General features: G+C 37.4%; 4 protein-coding genes and 1 long non-coding RNA gene across 5 annotated transcripts; 4 read left to right on the top strand and 1 right to left on the bottom strand.

Moving 5' to 3' along the window:
• The first annotated feature begins 1,129 nt into the window (after positions 1 to 1,129).
• Positions 1,130 to 3,647, top strand: LOC121810970 (actin-depolymerizing factor 3-like). The gene is made up of 3 exons (XM_042211719.1): positions 1,130 to 1,264; positions 2,793 to 3,052; positions 3,150 to 3,647. The coding sequence occupies exons 1-3, from the start codon at positions 1,262 to 1,264 to the stop codon at positions 3,298 to 3,300; spliced, it is 414 nt and encodes a 137-aa protein (XP_042067653.1). The 5' UTR covers positions 1,130 to 1,261; the 3' UTR covers positions 3,301 to 3,647.
• A 287-nt stretch (positions 3,648 to 3,934) lies between these two features.
• On the top strand, positions 3,935 to 5,466 carry LOC121810971. Its single transcript, XR_006052490.1, has 2 exons — positions 3,935 to 4,879; positions 5,338 to 5,466. It is a non-coding gene; the product is annotated as an uncharacterized LOC121810971 (long non-coding RNA).
• Positions 5,467 to 7,246: 1,780 nt separating this feature from the next.
• Positions 7,247 to 9,595, top strand: LOC121810969 (actin-depolymerizing factor 3-like). Its single transcript, XM_042211718.1, has 3 exons — positions 7,247 to 7,381; positions 8,920 to 9,179; positions 9,277 to 9,595. Exons 1-3 carry the CDS (start codon positions 7,379 to 7,381, stop codon positions 9,425 to 9,427), a joined length of 414 nt encoding a protein of 137 aa, XP_042067652.1. The 5' UTR covers positions 7,247 to 7,378; the 3' UTR covers positions 9,428 to 9,595.
• Positions 9,596 to 14,378: 4,783 nt separating this feature from the next.
• Positions 14,379 to 18,055, top strand: LOC121742390. Its single transcript, XM_042135513.1, has 11 exons — positions 14,379 to 14,681; positions 14,798 to 14,882; positions 15,222 to 15,415; positions 15,760 to 15,842; positions 16,492 to 16,537; positions 16,633 to 16,689; positions 16,820 to 16,874; positions 16,972 to 17,072; positions 17,189 to 17,252; positions 17,326 to 17,459; positions 17,742 to 18,055. Exons 1-11 carry the CDS (start codon positions 14,604 to 14,606, stop codon positions 17,913 to 17,915), a joined length of 1,071 nt encoding a protein of 356 aa, XP_041991447.1. The 5' UTR covers positions 14,379 to 14,603; the 3' UTR covers positions 17,916 to 18,055.
• A 312-nt stretch (positions 18,056 to 18,367) lies between these two features.
• Positions 18,368 to 21,139, bottom strand: LOC121742175 (THO complex subunit 4A-like). Its single transcript, XM_042135231.1, has 5 exons — positions 20,812 to 21,139; positions 20,484 to 20,606; positions 19,972 to 20,040; positions 19,703 to 19,893; positions 18,368 to 18,885 (listed from the first exon to the last, which is right to left on the bottom strand). The coding sequence occupies exons 1-5, from the start codon at positions 20,971 to 20,973 to the stop codon at positions 18,705 to 18,707; spliced, it is 726 nt and encodes a 241-aa protein (XP_041991165.1). The 5' UTR covers positions 20,974 to 21,139; the 3' UTR covers positions 18,368 to 18,704.

Raw genomic sequence — 21,139 nt, 5'->3', positions numbered from 1 at the left:
AAATCAATATTGGCTCGAAAATTCCTGGGTACACATTACTTAAACCCACTCAATTAATATTGACGAAAATATACTTTTAAATGTAAATCTACCCCTCAATTAATACAATTAATTCAACAACGATTCTCAATAGTTCCTAGCTACCACATATACATATATTTAACCATTTATATTTAATAAAATATTTAGTATTATCTTTTGATATGGACATATATTACGCATTTAATATCCTCCATAAATTTAGAATATAGTTTAATATTATTCTTATTATTTATATTTATTTCCACATATTTGATTAATTTGTTTAGTAAATCCCCTTGTACTCTTTGATTATTGGTAAAAATTATTAAATAAAATATTTTTTTACTAATGTTTTCCCCTAGAAAATTTGGTTTCTCTCCTTCCATAAACACATGTGTGGTGTGGACTGTGGAGTCTTTGATTATTGGTAATAATGAATATCACCGCAGCTGTGCAAGTGGACTAGGTTTTTACTTTTTAGGGTGTTACGCTTTTATTTTGTTGCATATTGATATGTTTTTGGTTTGCTCGATACCATTGATTTGTAATTGTGTAAATGCTTCATGACAATGACAGCTTGTTGTAGTTGTAGTATTTTTTATTTTGCATTTTTGTTTTTGTAAATTGCTTTGGCCGCCAATAAGTAGTTTGAGCTTTTATTTTACATAAAACAATTATATACTTTTATGATTATTCTAAATTTTATTGGAATGATTAGTTGCTTGAGCTTTTATGTATATTATATAGAACAATTATAGTATACTACTCCACCCTTTATTTATATTCTAAATTTAATTGGAAATTTGGAATGATGCCGTTTCTCATGTCAAACACGTCGACATTGTCTAGTTATTACCGTACATCACACATGCCTGGATCTGCTTTTAGAAAAATTGATTGATCTCATAATGATAAAACATGGTAATATGACATTTAAGTTATACTATAATTTGAAATTTAAATATATAACTTTTCTAATAATTATGTTTTTTAGACATAACTTTTTAATAATCCAACGTGATTCCGTGAATAGACCCAACGGCGCGTATGAAGGGTATTCTCGACAATTTAGATTATTCCGCTCTTGAAAAAGCATAATTTATTTATTTTCTGTGGAATATTGTTGTCTGTGAACATATTCATTTCTGGTCTCATCTCCATCCACCCCTTTTCTTTCGCAGCCCTAAAATTTCTCTCTCTAAATTTCGCCCTCGATCTTCTCCGATCATCCCTCGCTACCATGGTAATGATTTCTCTGCTTCCTGTCTTTTTACAATTATATCCTTTTTATGTACTTCCGTTACTGTTTTGCGGCTGCGATCTCAATCATTTTCGGTGTCTACTTCCGATTTTTAAGGCGTTGTTACCGAATTCAGAACTCTAGTTCAGCTGCCAGCTGAATTCTGATTTATTTTTTTCTTTTTCCTGCTTTTCTCCCTCTTTTCTCGTATGGATCGTTATTAGATCTGATTTGGTGTTACATTATATGAATTGGCTTTAATTTTGCTTGTTTAAGACTTTATTTTACACCGATCTCGTATTGGTAATATTAGATCGTAAGTTCGTAACTGTGACATATTTGGGGTCAAATTGGTTTTTATCTAGCTGATTGGCTTGTTTGATGATCGCTGAAATTTGGTTATATGTGGCTAACAAGTAATGACCATGCCATTATTTATTGGGGGGAGGATGAATTATATTTTCATATTTGTGACTAGGTTAAGTTAGCTGTTATGTAAGTAGGTAATTTGTATATTTTGACAATGATTATGTGTAAGTATTTGAGCTGAATTATAGCTATCACTATATAATATACTTTTATATATTTAAACTACAAACGAACTTGGTACTTTTTTCCTACAATTGTCACGACCTTTACCTAGCATACCGTAGTTCCTCGCGATATTATCAGTGAACTCCATAGGTTCATGTTTGAGTTCTTTTGGATTCTATGTGTGATGCCATCAAATCAGGGCTCCTTTGGTAATTGATGGGATTTCAGTCTACGTTGTTTGATAGCAATGTTGTGGAACAAACAAGAATAGTAACACATGCCCTTTTTATCTTATTTGTGTTGATATATGCTTTTGGATTCCCTTGATTGAGCTAGCTGCTCTAGCCTTCAAGTCCTCCAGCTCTCCAATCTCCATAGTGGCCTGGTTATTAACATTATATTATGTGAAATAGAGAAAATACATGTAGCTAATAATAGCTATTTCATCTCTTTATTATTGACATCTTGACACATCTGTTAAACATATTTTTTGACCAGCTATCAAACTAATGATTCTTATAAGCAACCTTTTCTTCACGTGTTCTTTTCTTCCTTTCTCTTCTGCATGGATAGTTTAGAATGACCTTCCTCCTCCACTGCCTCAATCTCTCTCTCTCTCTCTCTCTCTCTCTCTCTCTCTCTATAATATTTTTATCATATTACTCTATGCAGTTTTACTTAGTTTTTTTTAGTATGGAAAAGGTCAATTAAATGGCTGCCTATTGGCAAGTCTGCAGGGTGGATTTTGGCTTTGAAAGCTTCCAATAGTTTCATCACTTCATGTTTTAACATATTGCCTCAACATGGTTTGTAAAAATTACATAATTTCTTGAAAGCTTTTTCAAGGTGGGTATTGCAGCAAGCCCCATTCCCCACTCTCTCTCACAGCAAGATCCATGATATTGATTGTTACGAGTAAACAATTAGAAGGGTTTTGCAACCCACTAAATATTGATTCTCTATCTGTTCTAACATCTCACTTCCCTTGTGCTTGCAGGCCAATTCAGCATCTGGAATTGCTGTGCATGATGAGTGCAAGCTGAAGTTTATGGAGTTGAAAACCAAGCGATCACACCGTTACATTGTTTTCAAGATCGAAGAGAAGCAGGTTATTGTAGAGAAGCTTGGAGGACCTGCCCAAACTTATGATGACTTTACTGCCCTCCTTCCTGCTGACGAGTGCAGATATGCAATTTATGACTTTGACTATCTCACTGAAGAGAATGTCCCAAAGAGCAGGATATTCTTCATCGCCTGGTAATTTACCTTTCTGTTGAACATAATGAATCGCCATCTCCATGTCTGTTTAAATGTCCTTTTGTGATTATGTGTGCCTTTTACTTGTGCTTATAAGGTCCCCCGACACTGCAAAAGTTAGGAGCAAGATGATCTACGCAAGCTCAAAGGACAGGTTCAAGAGGGAGCTGGATGGGATCCAGATTGAGCTGCAAGCAACTGACCCAACTGAGATGGGTCTGGATGTCTTCAAAAGCCGCGCAAATTAAAGGCTTCTAGAGTAGCAAATGGAGTATGATACTAGCTCTTTGCTTTGCTCTACAGAATGTTAATAGTTTGTGGAACTATGGTGCTGGCTAAAGCTATTATACCTTTCCTGATCGAAGCTTGTATTCTGTAGCCATGTCTTTATCTTGAAGAAGCTGTGATTTTTGATCCGTTTTTCTGTGTGGAGTTTATTTTCTGGATTTCGTGGGATGGATTGGTTTTCTGTATTGCCGAAGGAAAAAAAAAAGTATTTGTCCAAAATTTCTTGTAACAACTGTCGGTTTATGTTGCCATGAGTGTGAAGTATCAAACACTTGGTAACAGAATGAGAATTCTTGGTTTGGCGTTATTGATTTCAATTCAGATTATCCGTTATTGTTTTATCTGTGGTAATCTTCTCGCATTTTGAGTCAAGAAAGTCTCAGGTGGCCCCTTTCTTTTCTGGTAGTGTTCTGTGACCGGAATCCATTTCTATGAAATGTTGTGCCTTTGTCTTTAGAACTGAAAATTTTGATTAAAAAATCTGGTATAATTAGTAATTAGCGATTTGTTAGTTATGTGTTGCTTGATTATGATGCTATTTTCTAAACACTACTGATATATCAATGTTAACATTAAATTTAAAAGTGTCTTACTCGATAAATTAAGGACTAATTGCCTTAAAAATCATAAACTTTCACAAATTTTTTTAATTTCTTTTTCTCTGCCCTAATTTTGAGCGCTTCCAGCAATTCTGCGACGGCCTTGGTCTTGTTGCGGCGGTTCTTGATGAGCACCTCGCTGATGTCCGCCGGCGTCATCTCGACCGGGTGGACGAGCGGCGCGAATTCCTCCAGCGCCTCCCTCCCCAGATCGTATCCTAAATAATTCTTCAAGAGAATATTGAGCGCCGGCAAGGAGCAGTAGCTCATGTGGATGTGCATGTCCATCCTCCCGCTCCTCAGCAATGCCGGATCTAGCTTCTCGATGTGATTCGTGGTAAACACGAAGATCCTCTCGCTGCCGCAGCACGACCATAGCCCGTCGGTGAAATTCAGTAGACTGGAAAGTGTAATTGTGTTAGGGCCGTCGTCGTCGCCGCTGCTGCTTGCACCCTGCGCCACATTGACGGCGGCCTTGTTCCTGTTAGTGAGATTAATCGAGCAGTCGATATCCTCGATAACGATAATCGACTTGGAACTGGCGTGGTGGCTTCGGATCTAAACGAAACCCTCCAATTCCAATCCAGCAATCACGAGCTAGCTCGTTGACGGCGACGGCGGAGGCAGAACGGCGGTGGTGGAGTGGGTGTCGACGGGATTTTGGGGATTTCTCTGTTGGGGATCTCCGTCGGGCGAGGGAGATAGCGGAGAGGGGAGACTATCCGGTACTTCTCCGACGGCGAATCGCCGAGGTGACGGCCGGCGGTAGATGATGGTGGAGGTGGAAGGCGACGACTGGATTTGGGTGAGGTGAAGTGAGGAGAGTGGAGAAGGGAGTTGACCGACAGTGTAGAAGGGAGTTGACCAATTGTCCGGCTGCCACGTATGATAAGTTTATGCCGGAAAACTATCGGGTCGGATGAGAAATTTGCACAACCCGGTAAAGTTCATGATTTTTAATGCAACATTTATAGTTCACGGGAAAAATTAAATTTTTGTGAAAGTTCAGAAATTTTAAAGCAATTAACCCATAAATTAATAAGTGTTAGACATTTTTCGACCCACCAAGCAATACTGATGGTAAGTCAGATATTTTCGACCACAAAGCAAAATGGTTGGTTGTTTGGTCAAAGACCAAAGATACAGGTTAAAGTCACAAATGAATAATAGCACCAAGTTGTTTGGTTGAATAAATATTTTTAATTATTTTATTTGCCTTTTATTAACTATCTTTTATTTTTTTTAATAATTTATGAACAATACATATGGCCGTGCCATCGATTTTCTTGAAATTTGAGTTGGGTTAGCGTGCCTAACTAGTAGAAAAAAAAGACTCAAACTGGAATTACAACTTAAATAGATCAGTGGAGAACTTACAAAAATCTATCTTTATTGTAGGAACCATCACGATTAGAGGTCTAAAATTCGTCAGATTGTCTTGAAATTTCAACTAGAGGTAGAAGAATTGTCAAGTTTCATTCTGACTAAAGGAAATCAAATTTGAACGGTTAGATCTTCAGTTATTAATTTTTAAACGTTGTTGTTGCTTTTGGAGATGTTTATTCCATCTATTTTGAATTTGTGTTATTATCTAGTGATTCGTTGTGTTGTAAAAGACATCATTGTTAACTTTTTGGTTGCATTCTCTCCTTGGTAATAGTGGATTTGGTAGATCGATGAGTCTCGTGGTTTTTATGTATTCACACATTAAATAGAGCTTTTCACGTAGAAATCTTGGGGTTGCTATTAATTTGGTTGATTTATTTTCTTTCTTTTTTCAACTAAAATGTTGTAATTTGACAAACAGGCTATAATTCCAAAAGATAAACCAAAGCACTTATGTGAAATTAATGTTTTGGTGAAATAATTTTTAAATTGCTGAATAAGTAGTGATTTTTGCAAAGACTCATATTAGTAATTTGTAAAACAAGTTGATTGCCATTCACTCTCCCTGTAGATTTTGATTACGTTTAGAGATAAAAGTAATAAAACGAATCATCATTTAGTTTGAATCAAGTGCTTCGATTTGACACTAGAAACCATGATTGTAAAGCATGCAAAGAGCATATGAATTTCATTGGTGAGTCACGAAAGCAATCTGGATGATCTCCAATCAAGGTGCTAAAAATGTCTTCTGCTACAAATCTTGCCCTTTAATTACTTGTATGAGAATAATTTCCCATGAATAATTTCTCCATATTTGTCAGGGAACTAGCTAATCATGAGATAACAGAGGTTTGATTGCTTGTTGTCTTCGTTATCATTTTTCTTGTTTCAATCTCGCTTTATTAATTTTAATATAATCTCATCTGTTATTCTTCATTACTCATCTCGTGTAAAAGTTCTTCACACACATTGATTTTTGGAACAAGTAGAAGATTAAAAACATGCTTATATAGTTGATCCCATGTACCTGACAAGAGATGTTCGTCATGCAGCATGGGATATGCATTACACTTTGTTTTCCCTGTGATAGATAGCTGTGTATCTACTCCTAAATTGCAGTTTTGAACATGACACTCTTTCTTCAAGTATATGGATATAATGTCACCAGTTTAATGATTGGATTCAGTCATGGAAGTGAGGCTATATGAGCTGAATGTGTGAAAAATGCAAACAATGAACCCACCCTTGTAACTTTACAAATTCGACTATGATCTCGTATTGTTTTGCAGGTTGGAAAATATCCTACACACAATCTGTCTCTTCTTTCGACTGCTTTATCCGTGGTACGTTCTTGTGTAAGAGCTATATTATATTATGTGTTGATGTAGGGTTGTGAGCTGAGAGGAATAGAGAGAGGGTTGTGCGACTCTAATTCTATAGAAATGGCATTCTATATGAACCACAGCTACTGTTGATGGGATATTCACCTACAGCAAAATGAAACAAGTAATCTGCACAAACAAGATGAATATCCATATAAAATGTCATGACTAACAGTTCCATTACCATCATCATAATTTGCACACTGGATCATCTCTCTCTACGCATTAAACAAATTACAGAACATAAATAATTTTATCATTGCCAACAATATAAAGTAGGAGTACCACAAGATGCAAAAAAAACAGGCAAAAATAGCTATTTAAGCTAAAATACCTTCAATAGATACTAAACCCCCACGAATTGATAAAACGAAATAATTTCTGATATAAAAAAAATATCAAGAAACATGTGCAAAAAAAGCATCGGAATAAGAACACAAGCTTTGCGAAAATTATCCAACGTTAATGTGAATAAATTATGAAGGGTAATCTCGACAATTCAGATTATTCCGCTCTTGAAAAAGCATAATTTATTTATTTTCTGTGGAATATTGTTGTCTGTGAACATATTCATTTCTGGTCTCATCTCCATCCACCCCTTTTCTTTCGCAGCCCTAAAATTTCTCTCTCTAAATTTCGCCCTCGATCTTCTCCGATCATCCCTCGCTACCATGGTAATGATTTCTCTGCTTCCTCTCTTTTTACAGTTATATCCTTTTTATGTACTTCCGTTACTGTTTTGCGGCTGCGATCTCAATCATTTTCGGTGTCTACTTCCGATCTTTAAGGCGTTGTTACCGAATTCAGAACTCTAGTTCAGCGGCCAGCTGAATTCTGATTTATTTTTTCTTTTTCCCGCTTTTCTCGTATGGATCGTTAGATCTGATTTGGTGTTACATTATATGAATTGGCTTTAATTTTGCATCATTGAGACTTTATTTTATGCCGATCTTGTATTGTTTATATTAGATCGTAACTGTGACATATTTTGGGTCAAATTGATTTTTATCTAGCTGATTGGCTTGTTTGATGATCGCTGAGATTTGGTTATATGTGGCTAATAAGTAATGGTCATACCTTTATTTATTGGGGAGAGGATGGATTATATTTTCATATTTGTGATTAGGTTAAGTTAGCTGTTATGTAAGTAGGTAATTTGTGTTTTGACAATGATTATTGGTAGGTCGATGAGCTGAATTATAGCTATAACTATATTATACACTTTTCAATTTGCAAACTACTACTCCCTCCAGTCCCCAGTAGAAGTCCCTTTATCGGTGAACTCCATAGGTTAATGTTTGAGTTCTTTTGGATTGCATATGTGATGCCATCAAATCACGTCTCCTTTGGTAATTACTACTCCCTCCGTCCATTCTATTTTGGTTTTTTCCATAAAAATAGTTCACTTTTATTTCGTACCATTAGGATCGGATTTCAGTCTACGATGTTTGATAGCCATGTAGCATAACAAATAAGAATAGTAACACACACACCCTTTTATCTTTTAATATATCATGAAAACTCTTATTTTTGTTGACATTTGCTTTTGGGCTCCCTTGATTGAGCTAGCTGTACTAGTCTCCAAGTCCTCCAGCTCTCCAATCTTCATAGTGGCTTGGTTATTAACATTATACTCCTTACTTGTGTATTATGAATAGGACAAAATACATGTAGGGTTATTGACATTTTAACATGCCATTTAAACATAATTTTTGGCCAGCTATCCACTAATGGTTCTTATAAGCAAGCTTTATTTCACGAGTGTTCTTTTCTTCCTTTCTCTTCTGCATGGATAGTTTAAAATGACTTTCCTCCTCCACTGCCTCCATCTCTCTCCTCCTGTGTCTCGCTATCTATAATATTTTAATCATATTACTCTATGCAGTTTTACTAAGTTTTTTTTGTATGGAAAAGGTCAATTAAATGACTACCTGGTCCTATTGGCAAGTCTGGGGGTAGATTTTGGCTTTGATTGAGACCTAAAGCTTCCAATAGTTTCATGTTCTAACATATATCCTCAACATTGTTTGTAACTACATGATTTCTTGAAAGCTTTATCAAGGAGAGTATTGCAGCAAGCCCCATTCTCTCACTCTCTCACAGAGAGATCCATGATATTGATCGTTTTGAGTAAATAATGAGATGGGTTTTGCGGCCCACTAAATATTGATGCTCTAACTGTTCCAATATCTCACTTCCTTTGTGCTTACAGGCCAATTCAGCATCAGGAATTGCTGTGCATGACGAGTGCAAGCTGAAGTTTATGGAGTTGAAAACCAAGCGATCACACCGTTACATTGTTTTCAAGATCGAAGAGAAGCAGGTTATTGTAGAGAAGCTTGGAGAACCAGCCCAAACTTATGATGACTTTACTGCACTCCTTCCTGCTGATGAGTGCAGATATGCAATTTATGACTTTGACTATTTCACCGAAGAGAATGTCCCAAAGAGCAGGATATTCTTCATCGCCTGGTAATTTACCTTTCTGTTGAACATAATGAATCTCCATCTCCATATCTGTTTAAATGTCCTTTTGTAACTATGTGTGCCTTTTACTTGTGCTTATAAGGTCCCCCGACACTGCAAAAGTTAGGAGCAAGATGATCTACGCAAGCTCAAAGGACAGGTTCAAGAGGGAGCTAGATGGCATTCAGATTGAGCTGCAAGCAACTGACCCAACTGAGATGGGTCTGGATGTCTTCAAAAGCCGCGCAAATTAAAGTCTTCTAGTGTAGCAGTGGAGTATGATACTAGCTCTATGCTTTGCTCTACAGAATGTTAATAGTTTGTGGAACTATGGTGCTGGCTAAAGCTATAATACCTTTCCTGGTCGAAGCTTATATTCTGTTAGCCATATCTTTATCTAGAAAAAGCTGTGATTTTTGATCTGTTTTTCTGTGTGGAGTTTATTTCTGGATTTCGTGGGATGGATGACATCTATTGGATTGGTTTTCTGCATTTCAGAAGGGAAAAAAGCATTTGTCCGAGTTTTTCTTGTAACAACTCTCGGGTTATGTTGCCAGAGTGTAAAATGCCAAACACTTGGTAACAGACGGAGTATTCTTGGTTTGGGGTTATTGATTTCGGTTCAGGTTATCTGTTATTGTTTATCTGTGGTAATCCGCTTGCGTTTTGAGTCGGTGAGAGTCGGAGGGCTGCCTCAGGTGGCCCCTTTTTCGGTAGTGTTGCGTGTGCCCTAAAAGCCCGGAATCCATTTCTATGAAATGTTGAGCCTTCGCCCTTTACGAACTGGAAATTTTGATTAAAAAATCTGGTATAATTAGTAGTTAGTGATTGGTTAGTAATGTGTTGCTTGATAATATGCTATTTTTAAAACAATACTGATGTATCAATGTTAATATTCAACTTGAAAGTGTCGATAAATTAACAAGTCTGTCATTTCCGACCCACCAAGCAAAATTGATGGTAAGTTGGATATTTTCGACCACGAAGCAAAATCGTTTGTAATGATAAAGGTAAAGTTGATATCTTACACAAATGAATAATATGTTTGTTTGGTTGAATGAAAATATTGATTATTTTATTGCCTTTTATACACTTTTTTTTTCTGGTATGTTGGACTAACAATGAGGGATGTACCCTCCAATCTCCAATTCTCCATAATATCTGATCTTTTATCATTTTTTACTAAGATGGCATGACCGTGCTATTGATTTTTCTTGAAATTTGTATTAGAGAGTCCACTATAAGGTGGACGCGGCTATAGCCGCGAGTGGGGCGGAAGCGGGGCGGTAGGCGCGGCTATTATAGTGGAGGGGGTGTCCGCCGCGAGGGTGGACGCGGCTGGGGGGGAGGGCGGCGGACGAGGCTTCGCCGCGAGTGGGGCGAGGACGCGGCGGGGTGGCTATAGCCGCGCCTATAGGCGCGGCGCCTATAGTGGCACGAAGATTAGCCGCGGCGGTTGCATGCGAATTTTTTTTTATTTTTTACACTTCAATTCACCTATAAATACACCTCACTCCATTCATTATTTTCACACCATTCAAACACAACATCTATACAAATTTCTCTCACTACAATTTGGGGTCGGAAATGAACAATTTGTGGAGAGACAACTGGAATGCTCTGATTCAACAGGTGCAACACCAGGCCGCCCAGGAGGTAGCGGCCCGTTTGGCGGAGGAGGCGGAGGATGCGGAGGATCCGATCCCTCGCACCATTACTCATCGGCGGACAATCCCACGAGACCACGTCGGTGCTCACCAACGTTTAATGGATGATTACTTCGTGGATAACCCCCGTTATCCACCCGAGATATTCCGCCGGAGATTCAGGATGTCGCAACGGCTGTTCAACTATATAGCGGCGAATTTGGCGGAGCGTTACCGGTGCTTCACCCTCCGGCGTGATGCGTTAGGCCGGATCGGGCTGTCCACACAACAGAAGTGCACCGCTGCAATCCGACAGCTTGCCTACGCTGGACCAGCGGACATGTTCGATGAATACCTACAGATGGGTGAGACGACTAGCCTCACGGTGCTTAGGCAGTTCTGTAAGGGGATCCGGGAAATTTTCGGTGGGGAGTTTCTACGGAAGCCCAACCCGGATGAGTGTCAGCGCCTACTTGATATGCACGGGTCGGTGCACGGCTTCCCCGGAATGTTAGGAAGCATCGATTGCATGCATTGGGAGTGGAGGAACTGCCCCGTGGCATGGAAAGGCCAGTTCACTACTGGATTCAAAAGCAAACATCCAACGATGATACTGGAAGCCGTGGCAGACTACCGTCTGAAGATCTGGCATGCGTATTTCGGAGTGGCAGGTTCGAACAACGACATCAATGTTCTTCAGTCGTCGCCTCTCTTCAACGAGGAGTGCCGGGGGGAGGGGCCAGAAATCAGCTTCGTAGCCAACGGTACGCAGTATGGTAGGGGCTACTATTTGGCAGATGGAATATATCCGCGGTGACCCATATTCGTGAAGACTGTCCGCCAACCGGTAGGACCGAAGAAACAATATTTTGCGCGCAAACAAGAGAGTGCTAGGAAGGACGTTGAGCGGGCTTTTGGTGTCCTCCAATCGCGGTGGGCTATTATACGGTGTCCGGCACGAGTTTGGCACGAAGATGATGTCGCGAATATTATGTTAGCCTGTATCATATTGCATAATATGATAATAGAAGATGAAGGATTTGCGGCAGAGCGATGGGCGCCGGAAGAGGGTGCAAGTACAAGTCACGGTGTCGCCTCCGCGCCGATCCAGATGGGCGTACCACGGAGCAATGAATATTTGATCCAACGCTTCGCTGATATGCGCAGGACCACATCACATAACACACTGCAAGCCGATTTGATTGAAGAAGTGTGGGCACGTAGGGGAGGTAGTGACGTTGTGTAAACTTGGTAGTGATTTGTACTAGATTCAATGTAGTGTGTGATTTTAATTTTAATTTAGTGTGTAATTCTAATTTTAATTTTAATTTGTATTTTATTTTTATTTTTATTTTTAATTCGTATAGTCGGCTTCTTCTAATCCACTAAGAGTCCGATAAATTTGTTCTTAATTACTTGAAATATTATAAAATGAAAGTTGATTATAAAATTTGGGGCTATTGGAGGTGTCCACTATAGTGGCGGACACAAAATTTTGGGGCTATGGACAAAAAATTGGGGCTATGGACAAAAAACTGGGGCGGGGCTATTGGGCGTGTCCACCTTATAGTGGACACCCTTAGGTTACCACGCCGAGCTAGTGGAAAAAATTCAAATAAAATTAGTAGCATTTGACAACTTAAATAAGTTAAAGAAAAACTTATAAAAATCCACTTTTATTGTAGGAAGCTTCACGATCGGAAGTCCAAATGTTGTCTGATCGTTTGAAAATTTAATTGGAGGTAGAAGACTCGTCAAGCTTTATTTCAACCATAGAAAATCAAATTTGAATGACTAGATCTTTAGTTATTAATATTTGAACGTGGTTGCTGCTTCTTTGAGATGTTTATTTCATATATTTTTTAATTGTGTTGATTATCTAGTGTATTCGTTGTGTTGTTACGGACTAGATATCATTGTAAACTTCTTGGTCGTATTCTCTCTTGGTAATATCGAATTTGGTAGACCGGTGTGTCTCGTGGTTTTTACCTCCTCACATTAAAAAAAACTTTCCACATAATCTAGATGTTATTATTTTCTATTATTATCATTTAACATTTTCATCTCATTGATTCGTCTATATTATATACTTAGATACTTGTGCTTCTAGCAAATTGGGGAAGATTGTTTATTCATTGTGCTTAAAATTAGGTCACACCCTCCCAACAATTTGAGCAGCAAATTTAATATCGTTTGTAATAATATGTTTTAGAGCTATTATTGGGCAAGTAATAGACTAAAAATTACCTTAGTTTTATTCGTCTACTATTTTGTTATAAAAAAATGAGCTTATTAGATTTAGATTTTTAGCCCATTTCAAAAATTATTACAGATCCCAATTTTGTTTATTTTAATTTTATGAGGAAGGCAGGACGATCATATATAGTGATATAAAAAAACAATGTTAAAAAACTACTATTACCACAATTAGATCATTTATGTAGAAATAATTGGATCAAATTAGTGCATTTGTCAACAAAGGATTCTTCTTGTATTTCTTCAAATGTTGAGTCGGAAAAAGAATTGGTCATAGTCGCACGAAATTATAGCTTAATGTGAAAAATGAAAACAATCCCACAAATCGATAGTAGTACTCCATTATATTTAAATTGTGTAGTTATAAATTTGCCATGTTTTTGTTACTGCTTGCTTTTTAGATTCATTGGAATTGATTAGCCTTGTCGGTACGTAAAGTCAAGCTGTCAACTTCCATTTAAAAAAAAATAGTTTTAGTAGCTATCCTCACCTACTCAACGTGCTTAATATGCTACTACTAGTAATATTTTACATAGGTGTGACTCAACTAGAAATGTGGTTTTTAATTTTGGTTGATTATTGCAAGTTATTTATGTTTTTGTCAACTAAAATGTTGTAATTTGACAAAAAGGCTATAAGATAAACCCAAGCATTTATGTGAAATTAATGTTTTGGTAAAATAATTTTTAAATTGCTGAATAATTACTGATTTTGCCAATATAGTATACTCCATACGTCCGCCATTAGGAGTCTCATTCCATGACGACGCGGGGTTTAAGAAAGGTTAAGAATAGTGGGTGGAAAAACAAATTAGTGGAATATGAATAATACTTGTATATATTTGTTTTAAATGAAATGTAGTGAAATAAGTTAGTGGAATGTGAGACTCTGTTACCATTTATGGTAAAAGTGAATCAAGACTCATATTCACGGACGGACTAAAATGAAAAAACGAGACTTTTATTTGCAGACGGAGGGAGTATTAATTTGTAAAACAAGTTGACCTCCATTTACCACCGAAAATAATCTCATTTTTTCTCTTTTGGATATCCATAAAAATAGTCTCGTGTATAAAAATGAAAAGTTTCTCTCTCATATTTTTTCACTTTTTTCTCCTTCATCTCAAATATTTTATCCATTTATTTTCTTATTCTTTATCTTTTACTTTATTCACTTTTTTCTTAAAACCTCATATAAATGAAATTATTTTGTTTTTGGATAAATAGAGTATTGATTTCGAGATATTTAAGTAATAAATTAAGCATCGTTTAATTTGAATCAACTGCATCGATCTGACACTATAAATCATGATTGTAAAGCACGCCAAGATCTTTACAGGTGTGCATATGAATTTCATAGCTGACTCATCGAAGCAATCTCTCCAACTCTCACACGCCAAATGCTTCGATTCCATAAAGCTTCCCGTCGGTGTATCACTGTATGATCAATTGCATTACTCGAGCGAGAGAGAGGCGTTAAAATTTTCGTATGATCGGCGACGCAACCGTGTTTGAGGATTCCGATCAGAATGTCGTCGGCGTTGACTCGTCGCGCAGCTGCTTATCTCGGTGCCGTCGCTCTACAAATCGAGAAGAAGCTCCAACGCGTATGTAATCGACTCACACACCGACTGAATTTTTCTCTCTCTCGATCTTCTGTTTTTCTCGTTCGCTAATCGGTAGTTAATTCAGTCATCGTGATAAAGTGGTGCTTATTCTTCAGGCTTTAGCTTCAGCATCGCAGAGCCGGAACTTGCTGCAGGAGTTGTTCGCCGACATAGCTTTGGAGGTGGATAATCGCGCTAAAGGTATATCTCGCATTTCTTATTTGTCTAATTGATCAGAGTAATTTCATGAAGTAGCTCTCTACAGCCTATAGGTGAATTGTATTTTGCGGAGTTAGGGTGGGAAATAGACGGAGTGAGCTTCAATTACAGCTTTACAGGTATGATCTAGGGAAATTTTGAAATGCTATTCGTGGAGAAAATATTGTAGAAATTTTAGATGTATACTTGCATCAGTTATGCCTATAATACAATTTCAAAGTTCATCTGGTTTAAAATGCTTTTTTAGTCCTTAGGTGGCTGAATAATGCTTATAATTCTTGTTGTTTAGTGATGCTTATTATTTTCTGTTGGTTGGAACAGAGATTATTTTTGAAGAGGAAGGTGTAGTTTATGGTGCAGAAGATAGATATGGTCGCGCATACTGCTTCTATGATGTCCTTGCTGATTTTTTTGTAAGCACGCCGAAGAGTGGAGATTCGATAATTGATCTCATAGTACAACTCTGGAGCCAGTCATTTGCATCTAATATATTTTGCCTTTTGTTCTACAAGAGGGTATGAATTTAATTCCTGATTGTCCTTTCCTTTTTTTGTAGTGTTTAGATGTATTGGGGTGTATCTATGTTGGGGTTAGTTCTCTGGAAATCCCGCAGTGAGGCTGGGGAGAGGTTTTATAGTAGTATAATTTAGAAGTTCATTTATATGTGAGTGAAAATCAGATATAGATTTGGATAGAGGTAATGTCCGTTCATATGGTAATTATCTTCCTAAATTCCTAAATCAGCTTCCAGTAATAAGTATCTTCATAACTTCTAATTATTTGTTGAAGCTAACTTGATCATCAAATATTTCCATTTTTCAGTTTCACCGATATTTATAGCTATGCTCCTCATTTGCAGATGTTTGAGGTTCGGTTTGATAATCTTGATGTCATACTGCGTTACTCATCTGCTCTAGTCCAAGGTGCTAAAAATGTCTTCTGGTAAAAATCTTGCCCTTTACTTGTATGAGAAATTTATTCCCATAAGCTTCTTAAGTAGAGAAAAAGTGGGTGGGGTAATTACCAAAAACTGTTTAGTATGCTGTTTTCGTATCAACCAAATCTCACTCTTTTTAGTACTATAATCTTACTTTCATGTGGAACACAAGCTGGTTATATTCAATTCCATGTAAAAGAAAGGAACATGATTGGAGAAATCTGGAACTTACTTTTCTTGTGGATTGTTGCCATTTATTGTATCAACCCATACATTTCTTGCTGGTAGTCCTGCATGGTGGCTGTAGGAAGGAAATATAACTTTGAACAACCAGTGGATGCTGCATAAAATCTTTCAATTGCCAAATTTGTTGTTTCTTAGGTAACAATCCTGTAGGGATGTGCATTTGGTTTTCTAGCACTTGGAATGGATAAATGGACAAAAGAGGGAAATAATATTTGTACATTTAATAAAGAAGGTATTATGCGCTGGATGTCTCACATGGGAAGTTTCAGGAGAAAGGATCACACTTATAATTTCTAAAAATTTGTAATTATGTGTATCCATGTTTGTGCATATAAATATGATTTATTCTTAAGAAGATATTTCTAAGTGAAATTTCCTTATCATGGAATTTGTAATTCGTACTTGCAGGACTGACATTCATACGAATGCAAGGCGCTTCTCAAGTCTCTTTATTGTGAGATTTTTTGCCTAGAAACTAAATAACATGTCATTTGGTTCATAATACAATTAGTTGTTATCTAATACGCTTCCTTCTTTTGATGCTTGTAGTATCTTCTTGAAGAAGTTGCTTTCCGTCCAGAGAGATTAAAGACAATCTCCCCACAGGTATAGAATTTATCTACTCTGTTAGTATTATGTAATTCCTTGTAGGCGTCCCAAACCTTGATCCTATCTTTTTAACCATTAAGTTATAATATTTCATAAATAACTTCTGCTGTTAAAAATTTCCTGACAGGCTCAGAGAGACCTTTTTCTTCTTCTCTCAAGATTCCTATTTTTCTATGACACAGGTAAATCCATTTATTTTTTGTATTGTTTGAACTTAGATACATACCAGTCTTCCAATTCGATTGTACTTCTAAGAACTGCCCTCTTCCCTCTTTGCAGATGATCAACTTGAAATATTTTTGAAGCAATTTCCAGATTTTCCAAATGCCATTTTAGTTGGTGGTGCACCAGACATATTTGTCAGTGAACTAGCTAATCAGGTATGTAATAAGATCATGAGATAAAAGACGTTTGATTGTTGTCATCATTATCATAAATTTTTTTCCTATTTTCAGTCTTGCTTTATCTAATCTGTTATTCTTGATTCTGTTGCCAGCTTCAGGAATTGAAGGTAGAACCGGTTCTTCTTCATTACTTATCTCGTGTAAAACTTCTTCAAGGTACTGTCTAATCTACCTTCTCTCTCTAGCTCGCACACATTGATTTTCGGATGTCTGACTAATATCTATACAGGCCTAGAAATAAGAGTAGCAACAAGTAGAAGATTAAAAACATGCTTATATAGTTTCACATCCCCTGGCGGTCCCATGTACCCAACAAGAGATGTTCGTCATGCAGCATGGGATGCATTAGACTTTCTTTTCCCTGTAAGCCACTATATTTCACATGTTTACTGTGATAGCTACAATAGCCATGTGTTTCTACTCTTAAATTGCAGTTTTGAACATAACACCCTTTTCATTAAGTATCTGGATATACTCTCACCATTTTAATGATTGAATTAATTCATTATGAGCTGAATGAGTGAAAAATGGAAGAGAGAACTGCTACATTATCAAGACAACATAAATTGTAGGACAACAAACAATGAACCCTTGTTAACTTTACAAATTTGATAGTACTCAAGAAGTGCAAAAATTGTTTTGCAGGTTGGGAAATATCCTAGACACATAATCAGTCTCTTCTTTCAACTACTTTATCCATGGTACTGGCCTTCTACTTGTTGGAACTTGATACGTTCTTGTGTAAGAGCTATCCTATATTATGTGTTGCTGTTGTTATTCTCCTCCTGGGAAAGACTGACCAAATTGAAACCGTCATAGGTGTCGATAACTAGTTGTGAAAGGAATATAGAGAGGGTTGTGCGAGTCTAATTCTAATGTTGGACCCTGCCTAATGTAATGACATTGTATGCTGTGTTGTGCAATATGTAATAATAAATGTAACTCAATTATGTAGTACTCGCAAACTCTGCCTATATTATGCATCATAATATAAAGACTTCATTCACATATTCATCTACTACTTTAATGTGGATTGGATATTCTACAACTAAATAGTAGAACTGCCTAATTAGCATCACATCAATGAATCAATTGATATGCACAAACAAGATTAATATCCATACTTCTCTAAAATACTGTTACCAATAGATTCACATTTCCTTGACTAATAACCTACGTTAAATCCACATTTAAACAACATATAAGCGCACCCTTGCTAATAACCCACAAACTCATACACCTCTAAACAGTGAAAATGGAAACACAGAGGCTGGGAGCTTCAACACAACATGTGTAAAGATAAATGAATATACACCCTTCATGATACAACTACTGGGCACGTAGTGGAGACTCGACCATAAGTCCTGGTCAACAGTATAAGCAGACAGCAGAGAACAACAGCAACGGTAAAAGTAAATTACACAATTATCTCTTTATCCATGTAAAAAGATACAGTGAATAAAATAGAACAAGTTTCCTCACTGACTCTACTTTAGATATCTGCCTTCTTTAAAAGTGCTAATATAGGTCGACATAGAAACTTCGTTGAACTTCAAGTACCAAACAGGCAGGGTGAATGTTAATCCAGCAATTATGCCAAAGGACGGATTAGTTTGTCTGCATTGCATCTGCATGGTACTTCTCTAGATCAGCATCAAGATCTTCAGCAGATACCTTCTCACCACCGCGGCCCCCCCTTCCCTGTCCACTTCCCTGTCCGCGACCTCTTCCAAATCCGCGACCTCCACTTCCACCCCGTGGCCTTCCAAAACCACCTCTCCCTTGTCCACTGTATATGGAAAGTAGAGATAATTTAGAAAAAAACAACCGAGATAGTAAGACAAAAAACAACCGAGATAGTAATGGAGTCTTATTCATTTAACTACAACATCTTTCATCTCTGTGGATTTCATCCTAGATGGAAGCAGAGTTATGGAAGTGTAACAAACTTAATTCCATTTTCAAACGGACATGGTTGCTTATTCAATATTCTCAATAAGTTCCTGAAACTTATGTACATCAGTGACTTAGCTTAGTTTCCGAGTAAAAACTTGCTTTCAGAAGCATCAATCTTAATATACTAGTAGAGGTAGCAAGGTAGTCGCATATTATCAGAAAATAATATGAATACCTAGAACAATATTAAAAGAAAACAGAAACTCAATTAAATCACTTTTTTTAATCAAAGAAACCCAACTAGTTACCTCCAATGACAAGTGCCAGAGTATTTATCTAAACATTAGTTCTCTCAACCCATTCCTTTTCAGTCCAATATTCTAGCAATCAAGCAGAAGAACAATTCTATTACGCAAGAAATGGTTAACTCTAGTCCAGCAGTCCATGTCATGTTACGTGTTTCTTCATCCAAGTTAAAGACTAGAAACACCAAAAACAGATGAAGGAACACCCTATTGATTCTGGAACATATCACATATGTCGATCTCAAAATTCACTTTCAATATGACAATTCCAAGAGCCTAAGAAAAGGAAAATTTACATATGAGCTGTCTAAAGTATATCATATCAACTGAGACCCTTAATAACGAAAGAAACTTTAAAATGCCAAAATACTAAGTCACTTATCTAGTCAGGAATAAGATACAAACCTTCGAGGAGCTACATTTGAATCGCCAAAGGCACCAGCAGAAGGAAAAGCTCCAGCACCAGCACCAGGCGTAGTAATGTTTGTTCCAACAAGTTCTAGTTTCATTGGTTTACCATCAAGCTGGACATTATTATACCTCTTTATAGCAGCCATGGCATCTTGTCGTCTTGAGAAGACTACTTCAGCAGTACCCTGCAAAAAAACATTACTCCTAAACCGTTCCAAGACACAAAACTACAGAAAAAGCAAGATATGATCAAAATCAGCTACCTTCGATCGTCCACTCCTATCATAGTGTACAACGTTTCTTTTCAGGTCTCCCACCTCCGAAAACAGCTCCTATCATTGCATAAATATCCTTATGAGTTCAAATGTAAAGCACCTTTCAACAGTATTATAAACTCAGAACGAAATTTGGGTGCCTTCCTCAGTATCTTAATCATGTCAATATATAAAATTTCAGTGCGAGTAACCTCATGACTAACAGTTCTATTACCATCATCATAATTTGCAAACTGGATCACCTCTCACTACACATAAAACAAACTATGCACTGTAGAATATAATGTCTTGAAACAATTCTCTGCATTTTGTCATATTATCATTGCCTACTAACTACAGTACCACAAGATGCAAGGAAACAGATACAAATAGCTGGTTAAAGCTAAAAGACCTTCAATAGATACTAAACCCCTCCACCATGAATTGAAATAATTACTGATATTAACAAGTGATCAGGAAACATAAGGGCATTGAAAAAGAACAAGCTTTGCTTGAAACACCTTAATATCCTCATTCGATACCCCATAGTCCAAATTGGAAATATACAACTTCGTCCCTGTCTCTATACTGGAAGATCGACCGCCAGCTGTGAACATGTCATGGCCCCACGCCGTCTCAGGAGCCTACATCACAAACACGATTCATTACTAAATTTGTATAGCACCACAATGCGGCCATACGTATGCGGAAACAACAAGCTACGAGTTCCTCCTCCTCAACTCTTTCATGATAGCAAAAACAATCCGATAATTAGGTCTTGGAGTGAAAAAAGCGACAAAAATTGAACAGCGACTTGAGAGAAAACTAAGATACGGAAGGCGATCTGACCTTGGGAGCGGAATAGGGGGTGACGCGATTGGCGAAACGGTTGTTGGGGCGGCGCGCGGGGCCAGGGCCGGCGGCGCGGCCTCTACCGCCGCGGGTGCCGCCAGACTTCTTGTTGTTCTTAATTAGATCGTCGAGAGACATGTCGAGTGCAGCGCCTGACATCTTCGGATTGGAGGGAGGAAGATCTGAAGAAGCTGGCGATAAAATTAGGGTTCTGAAGCGGGAGGAGTTGAAATGGGTGGGGTTTGGAGAGAGAGAGATACCGGATGTAGTGAGAGAAAGTGACCAAGCAAGAGGTATTTTTTCAACTTGGTTTCGAAATCCTCCT

The sequence above is a fragment of the Salvia splendens genome, chromosome 7 (genome assembly GCF_004379255.2).
Source record: "Salvia splendens isolate huo1 chromosome 7, SspV2, whole genome shotgun sequence".
Classification (NCBI taxonomy): domain Eukaryota; kingdom Viridiplantae; phylum Streptophyta; class Magnoliopsida; order Lamiales; family Lamiaceae; genus Salvia; species Salvia splendens.
The sequence above is the reverse complement of the archived record's forward strand: the minus strand, read 5'-3'. Positions and strand labels throughout refer to the sequence as shown.

Coding starts and splice junctions, on each gene's coding strand:
- LOC121810969 (XM_042211718.1), top strand. Junction 9,180..9,276: donor AGGATATTCTTCATCGCCTG/GTAATTTACCTT, acceptor TGTGCTTATAAG/GTCCCCCGACACTGCAAAAG.
- LOC121742175 (XM_042135231.1), bottom strand. CDS start 20,973: ATGTCAGGCGCTGCACTCGACATGTCTCTCGACGATCTAATTAAGAAC. Junction 20,041..20,483: donor TATCGAATGAGGATATTAAG/GTGTTTCAAGCA, acceptor ATGCAATGATAG/GAGCTGTTTTCGGAGGTGGG. Junction 19,894..19,971: donor ATAGGAGTGGACGATCGAAG/GTAGCTGATTTT, acceptor GTTTTTTTGCAG/GGTACTGCTGAAGTAGTCTT.
- LOC121810970 (XM_042211719.1), top strand. Junction 3,053..3,149: donor AGGATATTCTTCATCGCCTG/GTAATTTACCTT, acceptor TGTGCTTATAAG/GTCCCCCGACACTGCAAAAG.
- LOC121742390 (XM_042135513.1), top strand. CDS start 14,604: ATGTCGTCGGCGTTGACTCGTCGCGCAGCTGCTTATCTCGGTGCCGTC. Junction 14,682..14,797: donor TCGAGAAGAAGCTCCAACGC/GTATGTAATCGA, acceptor CTTATTCTTCAG/GCTTTAGCTTCAGCATCGCA. Junction 14,883..15,221: donor GGTGGATAATCGCGCTAAAG/GTATATCTCGCA, acceptor TGGTTGGAACAG/AGATTATTTTTGAAGAGGAA.